The sequence below is a fragment of the Pongo pygmaeus genome, chromosome 1, assembly GCF_028885625.2.
Source record: "Pongo pygmaeus isolate AG05252 chromosome 1, NHGRI_mPonPyg2-v2.0_pri, whole genome shotgun sequence".
NCBI classification, from domain to species: domain Eukaryota; kingdom Metazoa; phylum Chordata; class Mammalia; order Primates; family Hominidae; genus Pongo; species Pongo pygmaeus.
In genome coordinates this window covers 48196129-48218860 of record NC_072373.2, presented here as the reverse complement: position 1 = coordinate 48218860, position 22732 = coordinate 48196129, and the positions used below count along the sequence as shown (strand labels likewise).

The following is a 22732-nucleotide window of genomic DNA, read 5'->3' as shown; positions in this document are numbered from 1 at the left end:
GGTTAGGATGCAGGCTTTGCCACATATTAACTGGGGCATTGCAAGCAAGCTACCTCCTCTCCTAATCAGCGAAATGCAGTGCTTGGCTGGATGAAGTCCAAGGCTCTGTCCAGTCCTGGCGGTCTATGGCTAGAGGCAGAATTTTACAATATGAAGTGATAATAGAGGTTTACAGGTGTTTTGTACACATCTATGACATATTTTTTATCACATCTCTGGTTTACTTGAGGTTAAGTTCTTAGGAATAGAGCCCTCAATAATAAAACTGTTTCTGTTGGAAACTATAATCTGCTTTACAATAATCTGCTCTACAAATTGCTACTAGGAATACCTTCCTTGGGAAAGTCGGGGCTCCCCGCATGTAACACCCACATCTCAGAAATTTTGTGAGTGACCTTCATGTGGTCCCCGAGACAGTCATTCAGTCTTCTTGATCCTTCCTCAAAATAAAATTCCCAAAAAGAATAGATTTCTGATTGTCCTTTCCTCTGTAGATTAGAAGAGCAAACTTAAAGTAAACATGTGAGCTGTGAGTGGCAGCCTCAAATGACAGCAAGAGTGATGGCTGTGATAGTGTCACACAGCTGGTGGAGGGCCCAAAACTAAGAAGCTGACCGGACAGCACGACTACACAGTTCAGTAATGGATGTCCAGAATGAGAAACCCAGGGCATCAAGAAGTACAGCAAATATGTTCAGTGTTGTTTGTTTTAGGAGGCAAAACAGAATGCGATACCTTTTAGAAAGACTTCCATCAAAGTAAATACTTGAAAAAAAAAAACACTCAGCTCCTGTTACACACCAAATTCACTGATGTGGGCTCCCTCCACGCCTGGAGAGGATGCTACATGAGTGAAGCTTCACTGCACATGTGTCCGCAGGGGTGTGAGTGTATATGGGGGAATGCACACAGTGGTCCCAGCATAATAAGTCCAGAGTGAAATTTCAGGGTAAAGCAGCTTTTCAATTTTTCAGTGAGGATCTGGTTAGGATCCAAGTTAGATTTAATTTACCTTAAATTAACTAGCATTCATGTATTCACCTATTTAAAATATTTTTTATTGAGTGCCTAATATTATGTGTGCCAGGCATTGTTTTAGAGGCTATAGTGGAGTTTCAGAGAGGATCCGCTTTCACGTGGTGTTTTACCGGGGTGTACTCATGAACAACAAATAACCACCAGTTTTACCAAGGCATACCCACTGTGTGGTCTGATATCTCAAGTCTGCTCCTTGATGTGGCCTTCCTGCCCCTACCCCACTTTCTTCAGGGGAAGCTGCTTTAGAGTAGACTGGGTTACCCCCATAAGATGGAGCACTCCTTTGGAGCAAGAGCTATGGTTCTGCCATCAGCCCGGGAGCCTCCACCGCCAGGGCTGGTCTATGCCATGACCTCAGTACAGAGGGAGATGGACGCCTGGCTCTCCTGGGCAGCCTGGTCAAGAAAGACTCCTTTCTTTCCTAGAGAGAGGTCTCCCTCGGTTCCTGAGCTGAGCACATGCTTTCTCAGTGAGCCGGCAGAACAGGACAGAGGGGCGTCTCCCTGGGGCCTCAAGGCTTGCGACGTTTCTTGCTCATGGGGAGAGGGAAGGGAGAGAAAAAAAGAGCGAGCAGGAAGGCGCCCAGCGTCCCACACAGGGGACTCGCAGCCCTGCCCCCAAGAGCGCTGGCTCCGCAGCAGCAGTGCCCTGCAGCTCCGCGTCTGAGCGGCAGCAGCGCGCGGCCCGGTGGAGTGGGTGGTGCAGGGCAGGGGTGGTATATCCTGTCTGACGGAGGGCGGGCCTCGCCAGTGCCAGAGAGGGACGAACCAGGGTGGAAGCGCCAGGAGCAGCTGCCGGGAGCCCTCAGGCGGACCACGCACTCTATGGCAGTAGGGAGCCGCTGAGAGCGAGAAGAGCACGCTCCTGCCCGCCTGCTGCACCGCACCTCGCCTCGCCTCTCTGCTCTCCTAGGCCCCGGCCGCGCGCCACCTGCCTCCCGCCACCATGAACCACTCGCCGCTCAAGACCGCCTTGGCGTACGAATGCTTCCAGGACCAGGACAACTCCACGTTGGCTTTGCCGTCGGACCAAAAGATGAAAACAGGCACGTCTGGCAGGCAGCGCGTGCAGGAGCAGGTGATGATGACCGTCAAGCGGCAGAAGTCCAAGTCTTCCCAGTCGTCCACCCTGAGCCACTCCAATCGAGGTAAAGGCTCGGCCCCCGCGTGGTCGGTGCTCCCCTTTCCAGAGCGCCCTGGCCCAGTGGCGGGGACCAAGGGACGCACGCATCCCCGAGGATGAGGGGAGGCGAGGGGCTGCCGGCCGCAGGCAGGGTCTACGCGCCTAGTGCGAGCAGCCGAGCTCCCAGCCGGTTCAGAGCAGGGGGAACCGCGACCAGAGGCTGGTTCGACGGCCCCAAGAGCTCGATGGCGCGCTAGTGGGCAAGGATGGGTGGTTCACCGGGACACAGCCAGGAGCATCTCCTAGCGTGCCAGGAGGTTGAGGGTCCCCCGCGAGCGGTTCTCCTGTCCCTGAGCCCTGGGTCTGGATGGCTTTCTCTTTCGGATGCTGCTCTAGGGATCTGCCCTGCATCCTGTCTCGCCCCGGCTGTCCTGGGGCCCATGGTACCCGTGCTCGCAAACGGTTGTGGGCCACCCTTCACCCTTTCTGGGCTTGATCTCCTGGCCTTCAGCTGGCGGCCGATGCCCAGCGTCCAGGCCAAGGGGAACCCCAGTCCCTGTGGGGCCGTGCGTGTGTATCCGCGAGCGGGGTGAGGGAGTCGCTGAGACAGGAGTGCAGCTCAGGAGAGGCGCTGCGGGACGGGGAAGTGGCACAGGGAGCAGGGACGAGGCCCTGGAACTCCAGGGCACTTTATCGGGAGCCTCCTGAAAGAGGCTAGCCTAGTCGGAAGGCCGCCTCATGGCCAGTGGGTCCCTTGACGACAGGGAAGGGGATCAGGGATGCTTTCTTTCCCGAATAGCCAATGCAGAAATCCTCTTTCCCACTGGATTCTTTTTACCCCACCCAGCTTAGGTAGAAACAAGTGTCTCATGGGGAGAGTAGGGAATGGCAGGTTGGAAATCCCCCTAGGCCCCAGGGGGACCTCCAGCTGAGCCCTCACGGTCACTTTTCCAAGCTGGATCCCGGGCCTGTCACCCCCTCCTCCAGCCTCCGAGAGGCCAGATCCCATGACTAAGGGAACCTGGGAGAAAGGGGCAGCACCCAGGAAACTCAAGGAGGAAGGGCAGTACCTGACAGGGGAGAGTTTATAGACCAAATAAACACTTCAATACAAAGGATGCCTGGTAAGAATGACACACAAGTGATCAAAGATTCCACTTGTTTATTTATTTACTTATTTTATTTAGCTAAGTTTAGTAAAATGCTAATAAAGACTTTACCCACTACCAACCAGTACAGGTCAACCAAGACTTATTTATTAAGACAGGCCTTAGGAGAAAGTGAGGGGCAGCGGGTAACAAGGTGGAAAGAGACAAAAGAAACTGACCCTGGCCCTTCTCCCACCACACACACACACACACACACACACACACACACACACACACACCTCACACTTTCTACCTGTGGCTTCTGTCCCCCCACCCACTCCCTAGCCCCCATTCCTGAGTGGCCCCTTGTAGAGCCCAGGGAAGGAAAATGGCTGGCAGAGGACTTCCTGGGCCCCAGACCTAAAGGCCTTTGGTTCTCTGTGCGCTCTTTGCCTTTGTGTGGGCTCCAGGCTCCTCTCGTCACATTTCCACTCAAGGTCATGCCGCCTCCAGAGCACTTGCCTCCTTCCCTTTTATTTGGTGCCTTGGTAGGTGCCTCCTAGCCTCTTTAGAAGTAGGTTTGGAAGAACAAAGTGCCCCCATTTCTGGCTACAGCCCAGAGCACAGCTCAACCTATTCTTCTCTCTGCACAAGACTTGGCTGTCCCCTTCCCACTCCCACTCCATCCCAGCCTGAGCTCTTGGCTCACAACTCCAGAAAACTCAAACCAGTCCTGGGTGCCCCAAGGACCCCTTTTTCCTCCCACCTATTGGGACATCGGCTGGGTGTCTGTCAGCAAGAAGTGCACTTTCTGGGCTTGGTCTTTGTAGGGAGCTTCTGTCTGATAAGGTCTCCTTTGTTCCCTCTTTGTTTTTCCTCCCAAGGTCCCCCAGGGGGCTTCAATGGGGGAGGGTTGATGCTGATGGCTACCTCTCCAGAAACTCCAAGGTCTGGCACTGTGGGCGTGTCCCCTCTACCCTCAGACTCTGCGGAGGTTCCTAAAGGAGGCTGATTTCCCCAGAGGCATCCTTGCTGGAAGAGGCGGTTTGGTCACCTGGAGCTGGTGTTTCTGGTTTATCTGGCTTAGTTTTCATCAGATTTCCTTGTCCTCTCCATCAGAAACGCCCAAGCGTCCCCTATTTGCTCTGCGGCCACCTCTACTCACTCTGCTCCCTCTTTCTTATGCTGGTTTACCTGTCAGGAGCCTGCCTTGGTTCCTGGAATGGAATGAGCTGGTAGCTGTGGAAGGACCATGCCCCAGGCGTTTTCCCTCACCCCCTGGACAGATTCAAATTCTCCTTTAGTCTCTTCCAAGAGCAGAGTCAGTTCGCCTAGGGTCTTCTTGAGCCCCTTGAATCCCATCCAAAGTTTCCCTAGTTAAGAAGGGCCAGCCATACCCCACAGGTTGCCTGGAAGAGTAGCCACTGCTCCTTGTACCCCAGGAAGGACAGTCAGGACCAGCCATCCTTGGTCCTGTGATAGAAGTGGCTTCTCAGTTCCTCTCCACTAGTGCTCTTTTCTCTCTTGTCACTGAGGGAGTATTGAGCCACTGAGGGCTGGAAGAAGGGCCCCTGGAGCCTGGCACCAAATGCCTGTCTGCACTCATGCCCTCCCTGAAATGCCACAGATCAGACAGTCACCTCGCCCTGGTCATGAAGGCCCTGGGCAGAAAGAAGGTGGCCTCTGTGGCCTTGGAGACCTTGCAGAAGGGGGTTGCTCTGAACCTGCCTACCCATCTTGAACTCCCCTGTGTTTTCAGGCTGTCCCTGTGTGCCTCAGGGTGTCTGGCCTCCTTTTCTTCCCAGACTGTGTGGGAGGCAAGGGGAAACTGAGGGGGATGTCACCACCCAGCAAAAGATCTTTGCTAGGGAAATGACCTCCCTGAGGATGGGGAAGGAAACACTTATCCACCTTCCAGATCTTTATAACTTCACTTGGAATTTCTTCCTAAAGCTGAACCTGAATCTCATTTGCCCTAACCCAAGCATTCCCCCACCACTGTGAACACAGATCATACCCAGCTCAGTGAAAGGAGCTTCCTTTCACCTGTCCTGTCTCCTTCCGGGGAAGTCCTGACAACACCAGCACCATTGCCTGCTTTGTCTCACTGCCTGCTTAGCCATCTATGATTTTTTATTTCAGCCTTTGGCCTGAAATTCTCTTTCTCCCTTCTTCATAGAAGTACTGTTTCCCATCTAAAATTGCTAAGCCTCTATTTCTCTCTCATCAGAGATAGGGGCTGGAGGCAACATTGGGCCAGGGGAGGTGCCTGCTCCCTTTCTGTAGTTCCTATGTCTATTCAGCCCTCTTCAGGGGAGAGGGGGGCATGCTTGCACGAACTCCGCAGCCTGCACAGTGAAGGAGCTCGCCTCAGGAGCCCCCACTTTGATGGCTTTTTGTATTTGTGTTTGACTGTGTCTCAGCATGAGCCTCTGCCCGAGTGAATGTTCTGCTCATTAGAGTCTCTAGAAAGTTGTCCTTTCCTGACCACAGACATCACTTCTGGGGTTGTTTTCTTGGGACCGAAGCTGAGATTGCAGATGGTAATGGCTATGTGTGCTTTAGCTTGTTCCATTGGCGAAACATACTAATTAAACTGCAAATCAACCAATTCTTGTTTCTTTACAATGTATCTTGGCTTGAAGTTGGAGTTTTAGCCAGAATTTCCGTTGGCCTGTTACAACACATGCAAAAATGCTGGGTATTCCAGGGTGTTTCGCAGCAAATGCTGCTTCTCTGGATCCTGCTCCTTGGCAGAGATTTTTTAAAAGTACAAGTTCCTCCCCCCACCCCATACCATTGTAAGTATCAATGTGCCAATTGTTCTAGGTTTAGAAATCTGGGAAGCGCTTCTGCAATGGGCCGTGACCCTTAGAAGATGTGTAATGTTTGAACAAAATAAAATGGAGGAATGTTAGATATCTTCATGTGAAGTTCCTTCTAGGCATACGCTGGACACATGCGCACACATGTATACACACATAGGTCACACATGCATATACGCATGTATACACAATACACCCCACACATGAATCCACACACCCACACATGCACACACGTACACACACATAACATGCACACACATATGTTATGTGTGTGTACATGTGAGTCCTCGCAGCTGTGCTGTGTCAGGAGCCCAGCCTGGCATCTACCTGGTGTGCAATCTTGGACAAGTCGCTGCCTCTCTTTGGGTCTCTGCAGCTGTCAGAAGTTGGATTAGATCATCTCCAGATTGCTTTGCAATGGTAACACTCTTTGGAAATAGATTTTATAACTCTCTAGCTCTGCAAACCATTTGCCCAGACCGCCAGCAGCTGTTCTGCCAAAAAGCTCTTCCCCTGAAGGCATGCCACTCATCGTGTCTCTCTTGTAAACATCCTAACATATCAAAAAGTCTTCTCATCCACTCGTCTCAAACTTGGCTACATATTGGAATCACCTGGAAGTTTAAAACAACGCAAATGCCTGAGTCCCACCCCCAGAGATTCTGACTTAGTGAGTATGAAGGATGGCACAGGCATCAGGGCTTCAGAAACCCCCAGGTGATTCTCATGTGTAGCCAAGTTGGAGAATCACTGTTCTAGTCCCTGTCCTTCACTCACATAGATCCAGCATGGGGGATCACCCATGTCTTTCTCTCATACACACACACACACACACACACACACACATGCACACGCACACCTAATGTAATAGTTGCTGGTGAGAGCCTTTGACTCTGAACCCCACCTGAACCCATCGACCCTTGCCCACTCTAACCCACCACCCTGCCCCCTTGCGCCCATCCTGTCCCCACAGGATGCTCCCACACTCTGCCCAGTCCTCAGGCTTGGTGGTTGCCATGAACAGATCTGCCGAAAGAGCAGCAGGATCGTGGCAGAGCCGGGTCTGAACGCGTCCCAGCAGAGCCTGAGGGAGTCACATGGGCTGGAGAGGGAGAAGAGAGAACACAGGCCACAGCAACCCAGTTTGTTTCAGCATTTATGTTCAGTACGTACACCCAGGAAAAGATCAAGAGCCACACCAAAGTGCCCGGTGAGGCTGTGCTGAACTCCTTGCCCTCCCCATCTCCTAGAAGCTGCTGAGTGGGGAGGCATGTCCACGGTGCTCCCAGCAGCCCAGCAGAGGGGGCAGGAGGCTGGCCGGCCAGTCCTCCCTCCAGGAGCTGGAACCATCCCACAGACACAGTCCACTCCTGCCCACTCCGAAACACCTCTGAGGGTATTGTCTCAGCAGTAGCTTCCTGGCAGTTCTTGTTTTCTCATTCAAATTCCTATTGCTGTGGGCCTAGCTTTTCTGGGCACCATGAGTGAAAGAGATTTCAAAGGGTGAAGTAAAGGCATTTTCAAGACTAAAAGAAAATGAGCTTCCTTTCTCAAGCTTTTCATGCTGAAGGACAGGTGGGCTTTATTCAAATGTAGAATATGCTAGAAGAAGCATCGGCCTTAAGGGAGACAGAGTCAGCAAGAATCTGTTCTGAGCAGCTTGCCCTGTGACAAAGGAGAAGGATTTGAGGGGAGGGAAAGTGGAGAAAGCGGGTTTCCCTATGACCTCTGTCTGCAGGAAGGCTAATGTCCTGAGAGCCTTCTCTATGTAGAACCTGGGCCTGGGATTGGGGGTGTGGAGTGTGAATCCACCAAAGGTGAAGACTTCTTGCTTCAGGGAGCTCCCAGCTTGGTTGGGGGAGACCCAGGCCCTACCTTCTGGGAGGAGTGCACACACACACACACACCCACACACGCACACACACAGTGTACAGAAGCCACACTCCAAGGAGCCCACAAGCCAGTGCAGAGTCAGCCGCTGGATTGAGTGCTGACGTGGTTATGCTGGCAAGTTTGGAGTGCTCAGAGCTGGGTGGGGTCATCTTTAGGAGAAGCTGATTTTTGTGCAAGGTTTTGAATCAGGGGGAGGGTTGGAGAAGAAGAGAAAGAATGTTTCAGGTGCAGTAAGTGTGACCTATTTGAAAGCTTGGAGGTGGAAGAGGATGAGTCATCCCTGCAAAGGCTCACCTGCCCCTTCTGGAGAGAGATTTCCACTCATCCTAAAGAAGGAGCCACCTCCAGTTTCAAAGGTTTTGTAGGTGAGAAAGCTTGAGTTGCACCGATGACACAAGAAAGAATCAGCCTGTCATTGTCTAAGGCACCAAAGGGAAGCAGTGTACCAGGACACTGGTGACCTGAGCGGTAGATTTTCTGAGATGGTTTTACACCCTAAAACACGGATGTAAAATCAGACAAGCTATGTGGACAGAGCAGGTTGTGTTGCTTGTATATCTGGGAAAGTGGCAGATGCTCTGAGGCACTTGCTCCTTGACCTTGGGGTTCTGTGGGTGGGCAGATGCTTCCTGAGGATGGCACACAGGTTGGGCACACTGTCAGTGTCACTGAGAAGCCACCACATCCCTGCTCATGGTGCATGCACCCATCTGGGGAGAAGAGGGGCAAAGCAGATGCTTAGCTGGAGGGTAGGAGTGATTCTGTGGGGTGAGCTGGGGACTAGCCCCTCACCCATTCCCCAGGAACAAAGAATCCTCCTCAAGGAGGTGGCCTTGGGTATTTGAGAGCTGCAGCAGCCCTCCTTTCTTCCTGGTTTACCCCACTCACCAGGGACCTCTTTGAGTGGGAGGAGAGCCTGACCCCATTCTAAGCCTCTAAGCACCAGGCATCAGAGCACGTTCACCACAAGGGTTGGGCAAGGGAGAAGAGGTCATTGACACAAACAGTCAGCTCAGGCCAGTCAGGCCCAGACCCAGCTGGGGCAGTGCCCTGAGCTCAAGATCCCAGGGAAAGAAAGACATGGTTCGCACTTCAGAGAATGTCCAAAGTACATGGTGGTGGAGACTTGTATGGGCGTGAGATGGAGATGGGAGTAGGCGTCATTCATCAGGAAAGGCTTCCTAGAAGTGCGTTCTACAGACATCGGGGACCAAGTGGAAGAGTGAGCTAGCACCATTACACTCATTAGAAGCCCATGCTCTTGCTGTTGAACTTGACTTTTAGAGCGCATTGCTTACCAGCCAGACACCCCAGGGTCAAGAGAGGGGAAAATCACTTTTGTTGTGGGAGCAGTGCTCTTACAGACAGAGCGCACCTGCCCCCAGTACTCCTTGGTTATCTGGCACACTGCGAGCTGTGATTTCAGGTGTGTGACAACTATGGACTTCTCCCCTCTTTCACCACCTCCACCCCAAATACTGTCACCTTCTGCCAGATTAGCAGTGCAGGCAGGTGTGATGTTACCCTCATTCTCGCCAGAGCCAAACAGACCCCAACTATAGACAGGTCTTACGAGATGCCTTCAGGAACTGCCTGGAAGGGCCTGCAGGCCACAAGTGAGTGACAGTCACATCTGCCTTTACCAGAGTTCATGCTGGACATGGGGACTGGCTTTGGGAACTGTAGGGCATTCTGGCCTCTTCCTCCATGTGTCTGTGTGTCCACTGCCACCTCCATGGCAGAGAGGCCTCTACCTTCACACAGAGAAGAGTGTATGAGAGGGAGGCAGGCAGGTGCAGGGTGTGGCGGGAGGAGATGGTTCATCTGATGACCCAGGGTGAGAGCAGCGTCATGCTGACAGGTTCTCTCCCAGAAGACAGGCAAAGAGGCCCTGGTGCAAGCCCCTGGGGGCTGCTTCTCATAGCAGGAGGCCTCCCCGGCGCTCCATAGAGTTCTGTCTGTCACCACCCCAAATTTTCCACCCAGAAGCAGCTGGCTGACCCACACCTGACCTTTGGTGAGAAATACCTGCTCACAGGGCCAGAGCCAAGTGAACTCTATCCTATCAAACCTTGGAAGAATGATTGAAGTGGGCTGGGTGGAAGGGAGGCAGACAAGACCTGGCGGTTGGCCACCTAGGGTCCTGACTATGAGTGTGCCTGGCTGCAGCCCCCTTCCTTGGGAGCACCAGTCCTGAGTGACTGAGCCCATGAGATTGCCTCCAGCCTCTTCCTGATAAGGACAGTCTTGCCAGAGGAGCAGTTGCTGGAGAAAGGTGGAGGAAGAGCTGTGTGCACTCCACAGGGAGCTTGGAGGAAGCCAGAGGTTCAATGGGCCACACGGTAGAGTCCCAGGATGTTGCTCAGAGGCAGATGGCCCTTCCAGAGTCAGGGCTGGGCCTGGAGTATAGGGGAGGCCTCTCAGAGTACCCTGAGGCAGTTGGCAAATGAGGCGGTAGTGTGGCCTTTGATGTCTGCCCTTCTTCCTCGTAAGCTGAGCTGTGTCTCTGGAGAGGAGGAGTCGGCTCCTCTGAATGCAGGCAGGCACGTGTCACTGTCATCACACCACCACAGAACAGTGGAACTGTATGGGACCTATGGGAGGTAAGAAGCCAACCCTCTCTTTTGACAGAAGAGGACACTGAGGTGCAGAGAGAGCAACTGACTTGCCCAGGTGCCAGAACCAGGACCAATATCAACACAGCTAGGCCCCAGGGCAAGCTGTGTCTGCCAAAGCTTGAGACCCCTAAAGGGGTCTCATGATGGAGACCTCATGATGGAGGGGTGCAGGGAATTGGGCAGCGCTCTCTGCTGTGGGCTATGGGTGGTGACCTGACGCTGGACAGGGGAGGTGGCACCAGGTGGGGATCCCTGTCTCATCCCAAAGCTGCCCCTCGGCTATTCCCTCTACTCTGAGCTCAGATATTCCAGCCCTGCTCCCCCAGGCAATGGCTGGGGAGCCTAAGTGAGTGTGGCAGATGGGGAGGAGCTACCTTGGCCAGGTGAGATCACTCCCCAACTCTCTTCCCCCCAGACAGGGTTTCTGATGGGGGAGTCTGACCATTGCTTTAGAGAAAAGGAGTGCATATCCCTCTTAGGAGGCTCTCACTGGATCCCACTCACCTTCATCCCCCAAGGCCATCACTTAACAAGAGTGTGGGGCAGGCCACGGAGCCATGGCTTGCTCCTTGTGGAGCTCCCAGTATAGCTGAGGGAATGGGATGCAGGGCAGAATGAGACTTGGGCTACCAAGAGCAGGACAGTATGTGTTTAGAGGCAGGAGAGATTGCCTTGTGCAGAGCTGGTCAGAAAGGGCTTCCTGGAGTGGGTGAGGTCTTGAGCTTGGCTTCAAAAGATGAGCAAGATTAGAAGGTAGTGGCCGAGGAGGGAAGGCAGGTTTGGCATGGAGGGAGATGTGAGTAAAGTAGTGAGCCTGTCACCATTGGCCATATTTCAAGGACAGCAGGACAGTGAACAGACAAGCTTGTGCAGAGTCGAGGCTGTCCCTTAGGGTCTCCCTGCTAGCCAGTGAAAGGGAGAGGAAGGGGGTGGCCCCACTAGGAGCCCCAAATCCAGTTCTGTTTTCTGTGATGCAAAGCCACTTTGCCACTAATAACCCTAATGACACTCTGTCCTCCTCCGTAGCCTGTCATTTGTGGGTCTCCAAGCACTCTGAAAACATTAATTAATCCCCACTGGGCCTTTGAGGTTGATCGCCGCTCCCCCTTCACCAGCCAGAGCATGTTGGAGGTGAAAGAATGGGAGGAAGTTTGGTCACTGGTAGGGGCTGGGCTGAGATTTGAATCCAGAGTCCTGCTGAATCAGTCTCTAATCAGGTGTTGCTGCCACACTGGGAATGTCGGGATCCTGCCTGTCTCCCCCGAGTGGGAATCTTATCCTTGTGGAACACGGAGTGATGATTCCCTGGGCTGGAATGGCCATGCTCCAAGGCCCTCCAGTCCAACTCCTGACCTGTAGGTGTTAACCTACCCAAGCAGCAGCGGAGCCACTGGGCTCCCAGGAAGGGGACAGATGAGAGTTTTAGAGCTATCCCTGCAGGAGTCTCTGGTAGCCCTTCCCTTGGTCCTGGCTGCAGAGGATGTGGAGATAGATAGAGATGACATTCCCCACCTTCTCCTCCAGGAGCTCAGACCTGGTCTCCTCCATGGGCATAGTGGACCTGGATGCAGAAGTGATGCCCTGAGGAACAGGGGTGGATGAAGATCATGGCCATCCCTGTCCTAATCCCCTCCTTTCTCCCCTAGGTTCCATGTATGATGGCTTGGCTGACAATTACAACTATGGGACCACCAGCAGGAGCAGCTACTACTCCAAGTTCCAGGCAGGGAATGGCTCATGGGGATATCCGGTAAGGAACTGCTTCCATCCTAAAAGACCTGGAGTACTTGTGGAGACGGTTTGAGGTTTATAGTGGAGAAAACCTGCACCAGTTGCTAAAAGGAGTGATGTAGGCTTTGGTCCATGAGTTGAGGCTCATCAACTCTGACTAGGTCTGTTGACTTGGCCATTGTTTCATAGGTGGCTCTCGTTTGGGCTGACTGGATATTTTTGAATGTCTCAAATGAGAATATTTTAGGAAAAGCATTTTTAAAAGGCATTTAAAAACAAGTCCATTTCCCAATAGGTCGGATTTGATCATGGATTTGGGAAATGTTTGCATTCTTGAGGTCTATTAATGGACCAGTTTAGATGTTTCTAGGAAAATCCTGAAGGGTCATCTCTGTTCATTCTGTGCCTATGGTCAAAGAGCCAAGAGAACATGTCCACTGCATTGACTCCTGCATATGACACTGCATGCTAGAGTGGAGGCTGCCTGACAACCCAGACACATTTGGCTTCAAATTTTAACTCTGCTACTCACTGAGATGTGGCTTTGGGCAAGTTACTCCAAACTTTGGGACTCAGCTTCTTCACATGGAAAGTGGATATAACAAAGTACTTCATGGGGTTATTTTCAGGATGAAATGAACTAATGTACATGAAGAAAGATTACAATAATTCTTAAGATTATTTGTTAAATTAACATGGATAGAGGTTATTTTAGATCCTGTAATCCTGGCTCTGTCTGCTTTCTAAGTGATCTCAATCCACTATAGTTCGTCTATCCATTTACTGAACAAATATTTATTGAGCCCTAATTCTGTGACAAGCACTGCAGTAGATGCTCAGGATACAACCACACCAGCCAGTGCAGGAATTTTCTGCTGCTCTAAAATCAGGAGTATTGGGCTAGATGACACCCAAGGTTTCTCCTAGCCTCCAAATTCTATGACTTTCATTTACTTTCGCTGATGCAACATTAGCCTGCATTATTCTTGGGAATTCTTTTGTAAGGCCCTCAAGACATTGTCAGATGGGGATTAAAGGCTGCTTTTCTGTGGGAATCTGGGGCTCTGTCTTGGTAGGGCCTTAGGATGCAGCAGCATTTGCTTTAAGATACAGATGTCTCACAGATATCACTCCTGATTGATTGTCAAAGGTCCTGGGTCCTGGGGAGAGGAGAGGGTGAGGAGTTTGAGTTTGGTGTTCTTTTTTCATTTGCTTGATTCTTCCATTCCTGAGTTCTTTTTGGGGCTAATTTTGGAGGCTATGTCTTTCTTATATATTACAGCTTGGGGATGAAAGGACACAATTAACTAGATTTGATGTGAATTTAATTCCCTCATTTTTTCCTGATTCTTGACGGCAAATGACACTCTTAGTGCAAAATAAACCCAGCAGACTGAGCCCAGTAAGCTGACAGATCAAGCACAGATGTGAATAAAAGGGCTTTGACACAAAGAGTGATGACCAAATTGAGAAAATGGCTTAGGAATGCAGTATAAAGGGATTAGATGAAACCCAAGGAAGACAGATCACTGCACCAGCAGCCAGAATGGATGATTATGCTGACAGTACAGATGGTACATGTCTTTACTTAAATAACGTTATCAGATCAGAGCTTAGGAGGCTTAGGTTCTAGTCCTAGTTCTGCCCCTCTCTGGCCCTGTGACTTTAGATAGTTTAATTTCTCTGGGCCTCGGTTTTCTCATCCATAAAAAGGGAATGATGATACTCATGTGTCTACTTCACTCATGGGTTGATATCAGATGACATTAACTGTGAAGTATTATCAAATGGGTAATGTAACCATGGAAATTTGTAAGCTAGAACTGTAAAGGAACTCCTTCGGGGAAGGTGTTTCTAAAGAAAAAAAAAAATCTTCATTTGGCCCATGTTGAACATTTCACTTCTGGTTAATTAACTCAGTCCTCAGTCATCTCATTAGCTTTTAATGCTTCCAAACTGTCCTCACCCCTCCCTGTGCCCATTTTCCGACAACCAGTGAAAATCTCTTTCCTTCTCCCCACCCTAAGACCCAACCCTCCTTACTCCTTTGCTGGCAGGACTGCAGACATGACTCACGGCAGGGTAGCTGCTGAGGCACGTCCCATCTCCTCTCAGTTCAGGAGAGGCTATGGGAAGAGGGTAGAACTGAGCACACATGAAGATTTGGCAGAGGGAGGAGGCCAAGTAGGGAGGAAGTGGAATAATTGATATTGGAGCCAGACATATAATCAGATGAAACCTGGGCAAAACCAAACGGGGTCCAGAAATAGGCAGAAGGAGAGCAGGCAAAAAGGCAATAGAGATCTGTGGCATGAGATAATCCTATGTCTGTGGGATTTTCCCATGGATGGTACAACTGGCACAGGATGATGTTATTCCTCCCCTCTGGTGAAACCAATATGGCAGCAGAAGGCAGGGAGGGTGGGAAGGAGGGTGTAGTTTGTCTGTACAAGCATCATCAGCATATTTTCTGAAGCTTCTGAGAGCTGATGAAGGATCATTTGCTGCAGATACTTTATATTCACTCGATCAGCCAACTTGTATTGAGCAATTGCTGGGGCACAGCAGTGAGTGAGGCGTGCTACAGAAACACAGTTGAAAAGAATCTGACTTTGCCCTCGATGAACTTGCAGTCAAGTTAGAAGCACAGAGGTCAACAGACAAATAGGATAAAGGCATTAGTTTCTGTACTGGAGCATACCACCAATACTGCCATTGCTCAGAATGTTTCTAGAACCCCTAAAATTTCAGAACTGTCTTCAGCATCATTTCAGGAGCCAGACAAGAAAACCAGTCTCATTTCTTTATTGTCATGACCTGGGTTTGACCAGAAACAATATTACTCACTTGGAGCACCTCACTCCTCAGATCTGGCTCTAGTTCTAAATATCAAACCATCCTCAAATAGCAAAGCTTTGTCACCTCCTGTACATATCTCATTTAAATATGTAAAGGATCTGTAGGCAATTCCAAAAAGAAGGCTCTAAAAATGTTTAAAAAGCAATGGTCGTACCTTATAGTTTGACCTTATAGTCTATATCAATAATAGCCTTGTAATTAAAAAACAATCATCATACTATTTATAATCTATGATTATTCACATCACAAATTGAATGTAGAGAGGCTTTCTTAAAATAAAATAAAACTTAAAACAAAGATAGTGTGACACACAAAAAGCATCTAGGGGCTTAAGGAAAATAAAAGACTTCTCCAAAGAAAGTCATTGGCCCAGTCCATGTTCTGCTCTCTGCTGGCCACGCCAGCCTCCTCTTCCTTCAGGCAGAAGAATCTCCTGGCGGACAATGTTGGAACCTCAAAGTCCCACAGACCTCAGGGAGAGGAAGCAGCTGGTGAGATGGAGCAAAAGATGGGGCAGGTTTTAGCCTCGCTGCCTGATTTCTCAGCTGCATACTCAGCTGTGCTGTTCTGGTTCTCACACCAAACCTGTGGAATATTAGAGCCCAACACTGTTTGCATTTTACAGTTGAGGAAATGCAGGCCCAGAGAGGAGAAATTACTCCTTGAAGGCCACACAGCTGGTTACTGGTACAGCGGACTAGATCTCTGACCTCCTATCTCCTAACCTAGTGGAGTTTGTTTTCATTACCCCAGACATTTGCACTTCTTATGACTGCCATTCTGTGGGTTTCCACAATCTCAATATTTGAACATTACAGCTAAACACTAAACACTAAAGTTTAGGGATCTGCAAGACACTCATGAGTCTGAATCCCTCTATCTCCTCCCTTCCCATCCCCTCCAACCAGGCCTACTCTCACCATGGGGAGTCAGCCTAGCTCCAAAGAGGCAGGAGAGAGGCTCTGTTCTTCCCTTCCTAGACTCAAGCTGGGTTCACTTGGCTATAAGCATTAATGGGTTTCAGGGCAGGGTTACCAGATAAGATACAACAAAATACAATAATTTAGACATGTCTTAACTTAGAAATTATTTGTTGTTTATGTAAAATTCAAATATAACTACATGCCCTGTCTATCTATTTGTTAAATCTGGCAACCCTCCGTCACCATGTCTCCCCACTCATTCCTGTGATAAAAACAACACTCCTTTACGTGCTCCTCTCCTAGGCTAGGGACCCAGCAGAATTACTTTAGGCTGCAGCATTTCTGGTGAGAAAAGGAGGATTTTTGTACCATCTCAGTTGCCCTTGTAATATGTCCTTTGAATATCTTCCTCTGGGTCAGCAAAGACCAGGATGTGGGGAATAGAGAGCTGGAGCCATGGAAAGGCACAGCCCTTCTACTCCAAAGCTGAAAACAGGCCTTGATCACATGGGTTTGTCCTCAATGAAGCTGAGGCATGTGGACAATTTTGATTTCCAGGGAATGGTTCTGGATTAAGATGACAATCCTTTTGTCTATCATCTTCAGCTCCAAAGGGTTTACTTATTTTCAAATCAAGAAGTGCACCCTGAGCATTCAGTTCTTCTGGGAGTCCTACCAAGTAAAAAGTTCTTAGGTGGTGGATTGCCCTACACCACCCTGCTCAGGATCTAATCAGTAGAGAGGAAAACCACTCAGGCATCATCAGCGGGAGGTCTGGAACAGGGTGACCACGGTGACTGCCACATTGAATCACTCAGTTAAATCCAGCCTGGCATGCCTAAGAGTGAGAATTCCCAGAATATAACAAGGGAGAATTCTGTCTTTGTCTTGGCATTGTCCTTTTCATTGACCCCATTTCTCCACTTTAACCCAGGACTTACTAGCAAATCTTTCTTCCAGCTTCTTCTCAGTTGTACTTGCCTAACTGATATGTCTGTGTTTGACAACCCCATTGTGACAGAGTCTTGTGGACAATGTGCTAGGGGCCCTTACCCTAAGGAGAACTGATCTTGGCCACCCTAGACCTGAAGAAATGTGGATGAAGCCTCTGTTACAGATGAGAGGACTGGGGTTGCATCACACTCCAGCAGGGGATGGGAAAGCCAAGCACAGTGCTCCCCAGGTTGGTGGTTCACCCTCAGTCACAGCCATGCTAATCGAGTGTCCACAAGGGCAGAGCCATGGGCCAGGTACTGCAGAGGGGCTGCCGGGGAGAAACACGGCAGGACTCCTACCCTAGCAGCAGCAGAAACAGACTGTCCTTACCAATCCACAGTCAACAGAGGCCATGCCCAGAGACAGCCTGGTGTGGAGGAATAAGCCCTGGACTTTGGCCAAGAACTTCACTAGCCATGTGACTCTTAGTCAAGTCTGCTCCTTAACTAGCTGTGTGACTCTAGTCAAGTTCTTAATCTAGCTGAACTTCAGCTTGCTTATCTCTGAAATGGGTGAACATTCCCATCTCAAAGAGCAGTATGAGGTTTATGGATGTGACATACCAGATCAGCAGTGGGAGGCGTGGATTCCAGTCTCAGCTGGGCTGCTACAAACTGAGGGATCTGGAGTGGACTTCACCTCTCTAGACCCTGGCTTTCTCAACTATGGAGCAAGGCAATTGGACTAAAGCATAGCCAAGGACTCACTTAAGGTTCCATGTGGCTTGAGAGCTGACTCTGAGTAGCAACAGGGCCCCATAGCTAAAGTCTGTGTGGTGGTCCCTCCAGGGTCAGAGGCAGTGTTAATTCCTCCAGCCCAGATTTTTGCTTCAAGCCTACAGATGGATAAAAGCTTCTTAATTTCCTCTTTGCTTTCATCTGAGCACTCCAGGCACCAGGAAAACAGCAGTTAATTAGCCCTTGCAACAGGATGTAAAGATGGTAGGACTTCATATACTTTAGCTTCACAGACAGGGAAACTGAGGCACAACAAGTAGCTCTGCTGAATAACTACCCTAACTTGAAACAGACCCAACTCCCTCTTTCCAAACCATGTGTCTCAGCTCCAAATGCCACTTTCCAGGTGTGTGAGCTGGGTTCCTTCGGCAGTGCCTGCTGGGCCTCTTGTCTTTTCTTGAAAAGTCCAGGTGAGGGACTGATAGTAGACCACAGCCTCCTACTCCTAGGCAGGCATGGATCCTGCTCCAAGAGGGAGCAATTGATGTGTTTGCCAACTCAGTTGTCCCCGCTGCCAGCTCATGACTCACCCCCACCCAGCCCTGGGAGATAGGAGGGTCCTACAAGGGCCCCAGGCTCTCACCCCAACAAGAAGAGGCAATGATCCTACTTGCCAAGGGACAGAATGTGCCTCTGAGAGAAAATGGAGGTGAGTGAGCGGGAGCGGGCGGGCCGGCTCCAGGGGCACCCCTCCCTGTGGAAGGAGCATGCCGTGTGCTTTCACAGACAAACTGCTGCCACTGGGACACTCCCTGTATTAAACTGAAGGAGAAGCCTATGGCAAACATTGGTGTCTGGGTACTTCTTGGGAGGGGCCCTCCTTTCTAAGCCACAGTCCATCAGAGTGGCTCTGCTTCCCCTAAGAAGCTTCTGTCACCCTTAGGGTTGGGCTGAGCTCAGGGAGCTTCCTTTCTGGGCTTGCTCTCCCCTCCATGGCAGGTGAGTTGAGGCCCTGCCTCCTGGCTGAGGACTGGGTAAGCCAGGGAGGCCCCTTTAGAGCCCAGAGAGAATGTGGAGAAAAGGAAGAAACATTGGTCTGAGGGCTGGTTCCCCGTGACTGTGTCGGGGACTCCTCTTCTGCTGGGCCTCAGGCTTATCATCAGTAAGACTAGATGGTGGCCCAGACCACCTCCTTGTACCTCTGACGTCTGGCTTCTGTGTCCCTCTTTTGGGGAGAGAAGTCAGAGAATGGCCCCATGTCAGCAGCATGGGCTTGCAAAGGGAGGAGGACACAGTTCCAGTGAACAAATGCAAGTGGTGTCCTCCAAGGGCAAGCTCCAGGTGCAGGAAGTCGGGATCGGCTCCTGGAGGAGCTGAGCTTTGAACTGAGTGTGAAAGGAGAGAGGGCTGCCCTTAGCAGACAGGATGGAGGGCAGAGCAGGAATGCCCCTAGGTCTGGGCTGTGGTCTGAGAGTACCTTGCTGACTGTTCACAAAGAATAGGCATCCCCCCAAGGAGGGCACCTGGTTTCATGTTGCCAGCTCCTGGGTCTCCTAAGCCTCCCAAGCCTTCATCACAAACTCACAACAATGCTCCTCGGGGCTGAGTGAGCACGCTGGCCCCTCCATCCTCCTGCCCCAGGGAGGAGCACCAGACCCAGGAGAGGGCAGACTCCCACCAGTCACTGTCCTGACAGTGTGGACCCTTGTAGGGGAATGGAGAGGGAAGGCCAGGGCAATTTGGTCAGGATGTGCAGGGAGACTCGTCACTGCTAAGGGACTCAGTGTGGCAGCTGCTTAGCAAGTGGGAAGCACAAAGCTTTGGCAGCCCAGGATGCGATCAGCAGTGGATCCTTCTCAGGATGTCTGCAAAAAAGGAACTCCACTCTCCCCAGAGACAACAGAAGCCAGTTCTTCCTTTAGCTTCACTAATCAACAAGTCTTCCTCAATCATTTCCATTCATGTTGTGTAGAGCTCTGAGTTGATGGCTAGGCTGGGAACACTTATGCTTTGATGGGCCTGGGGCTCGATTTCTTCCATTCTGATGAGATATTGTGAGGCAGACAATTCCCCGGCCACAGAGAATGGAATTCTGTCTTCTCCGGAAAAGGAAGCTTCTGGATGAGTCGGCTGTTGCTCTCTCCCCTTCTCCCCTAATATGAAACTTTAGAGAGAAGATTTGAAGAATCAAGGATAATTATAAACTTTTTAATTTTGCTCCAGCAGAAACTGGTGGAGTTTCACTTTGGGCTTTTTTTTTTTTTTCTTTTGGCCCTGACAAAACTAATCTACTCAACCAACAAGTCTTTAAAGTCCTTACACTATAGTTGAAAACAAATAACAGACAAAACAACAGCACAAGAAGATATAATTAAAAGCTAAATTTTGCAGCACACGCTAACTTAAACCTCTCCAGGCCTCAGTTTCCTCATCTGTCATTGAAGGCGTGGGACCAGATGACCTCCAAGCCTTGCTTCTCCAGCTTCACTTCTGAGTCTTGGACATCTGGGGAGAGGGTCTTGGATTCTGGATGAGCCACAGGTGGTGGCTTTTGAGCCTGTTTCAGCTGCGCTGTGTCCTCAGTCAGCTCTCAAGGGAGAAGTGCTCCAACCCGCGGCACCTGGTTATTTAATAATCTCTTGAATTAGCGTAGCATTTTGAACTTGTACAAACTGCTTGTGTTTTCATCTCCTGACTTGATCCTTCAGTCTTTGTGAGCTCAGTAGCTGGACCAAGCTTTTTTATTCTCCTTTTATTTGCAGGGAAATCAAACCACAGAAAAGTATAGGGGCTTGCCTGTGACCTCACAGATAGATCTGGCAGAACTGAGTCTGGACCCCAGTGGACTTTGAGCTGGGTGTGAAGAGCAAGAGGAGGGAGGGACCTAGAAGGGCAGGGGGAGAAGTGGGCCAAGCCTCTCTTGCTGGCCAAGTTTCGAAGCCAGCAAGCAGGGCATAGGATTAAGTCATCAAAATACAGTCCTGGGGGGATCTTCTGGTGCCTTATTTCTGGTTTGAGAGTTTTCCTTTTGTCACTAGACTCAGCGAGACAAATGCAGCAGAATTTCCCAAGCGGGTGGAAGAGCCGTCCCCACCCTTTGCAAGGGTGAGGCTCTACTTTCTCCCCCCAGGGCCCTGGCATGTCTCTACGGAGGCCTGCCTGCCCCAGGAGAGCAAACTCAGCTGAAAACAAAATCAGCTCAGGCACGGGGAGGGGACGGGGGATCTGTAGAGACACAGGTGGAGAGAAAAGCAGCTCTAGACCCGGAGCCCCTCCCCTCCCGCCCCCACAGGGCGCCCAAGGGCGAGGCCTGGAAGGGGATGAAGACAGGCTGGGAAGGAAGCTGCTTGTGACTTCAGCAAGGGGTGAATCTCAGACTGCCCAACTGCCTTCCTTCAGAAGAAGACTTACAGGGCATGCTGTGGTTGGGGAAACTGGGGTTCAGAGAGGCGAGGTGACGGCCTGAGGCTGCACAGCTAGGCAGGGGAGACCAAGACTGGAGCATGGTCTCCTGACTCCTGGCTCAGGGCTCCTGGTCACACTGTCACATCATGGTACTTTTTCCCCTACGGGCAATCATGTTTCCCAGACCTTTGTCATTTGCGTTCTGCTGTCACAATTTTTGCAAAATCATACCAACTATTATTTACTTATTTTTAAGGGAATTACTTATCAGTTCCAGTGCACTTATTTATTTATTCATGTATTTATTTTAGAGACAGGGTCTCACTATGTTACCCAGGCTGGTCTTGAACTCCTGGATTCAAGCAATCCTCCCACCTCAGACTTCCAAGTAGCTGGAACTACAGGCACGTGCCAGTTTTAGAGATGGGGGTCTCACTATGTTGCCCAGGCTGGTCTTGAACTCCTGGGTTCAAGCAATCCTCCCACCTCAGACTTCCAAGTAGCTGGAACTACAGGTATGTGCCACCATGCCCAGCTATTCCAATGTACTTATTTTGAAAGGAAACTTTATATCACTCACCCAAATGACAAAAAACGGTATCTTTTGCCGCAAATTAAGGCTAGCCACAACCTTGGTAATCAATTATAATAAATAGAATAAAAACATAACATTAATTCTAGCTAGGTACTTTTACCTGGCAGAAAAGTTTTTTTTTGTTTGTTTGTTTGTTTTATTTTGTTTTTTCTTAAAAAGAGAGGTTGGCAAATATTAAATAAACATATTAACACCCAGCTAGACTTTCTCCTTGTGGTAATCAAGATGGGAAAAAGAAGTCGTTTCTATGAGTTTCAATGTTAGTTATTGCTGTGTCCTTGACTTCCCTGGAGTCACCCCACAGCCACCAGTAGTGTGTTGCCAGCACTTGGGGGAGATTCTGGGTCATATGCTAGTGGCTCAGGATAATTTTCCCAAAGCAGGGAAGGTAGGAGAGCTGAGGCCCGATGAGAAGAGCCATAAAGTAGAGCCCTCTCCCCTCACTAAGGTGACCTGCCCCACGCCTGGCTGAACACTTTTTTAACTGGCACATTTAAGGTGGATGTTTCTGACTGAGCACCTACAGTTCTCTGGACTCACCAGGGCCTGCTGGGTGCTGTGCCCTGTGGGAGGATTGCCCTCTGTGGCCAACCTGGAGAGAGCCCCCAGGAAGTCCCCAAGCTTCTTTCATATCTACCTAGGGTCCTAATCAGCTCTCAGGGGGCCCCACAGTGCTGGGATCTGAGTTGGGGTGCTCACGGGTAGCCAGGGACCTATCCCTCCCTCCTCCTCCTTCCTGGGCACCCCAGAAGCTCAGCAAGACTGGACTAATTCCAGAAGATCCAGGGCTCAGCTTCAGGTACCAGCTTTAACAAGAGTCCCTGTTTTCTCAGTCCCAGTTGTGTGTGCTCAGTGGTGCATTTAGAGCACCACTAAGGGTGGCTGGAGAGGAACCAAACAGTCACATTCCCATCACTCACTGCACCTTCATTCTCATGGTCCTGGTCAGGACAGAACAGTTA

At 50.4% G+C, this 22732-nt stretch overlaps 1 protein-coding gene across 1 annotated transcript in view; it reads left to right on the top strand.

Moving 5' to 3' along the window:
- Positions 1-1776: 1776 nt before the first annotated feature.
- PKP1 (plakophilin 1) overlaps positions 1777-22732 on the top strand; it is a 49690-nt gene continuing 28734 nt past the window's right edge. Inside the window, exons 1-2 of the mRNA XM_054462619.2 lie at positions 1777-2185; positions 12231-12334. Coding sequence (XP_054318594.1) covers positions 1984-2185; positions 12231-12334 — 306 coding nt within the window. The 5' untranslated portion in view covers positions 1777-1983. The remainder of the gene's footprint in view (positions 2186-12230; positions 12335-22732) is intronic.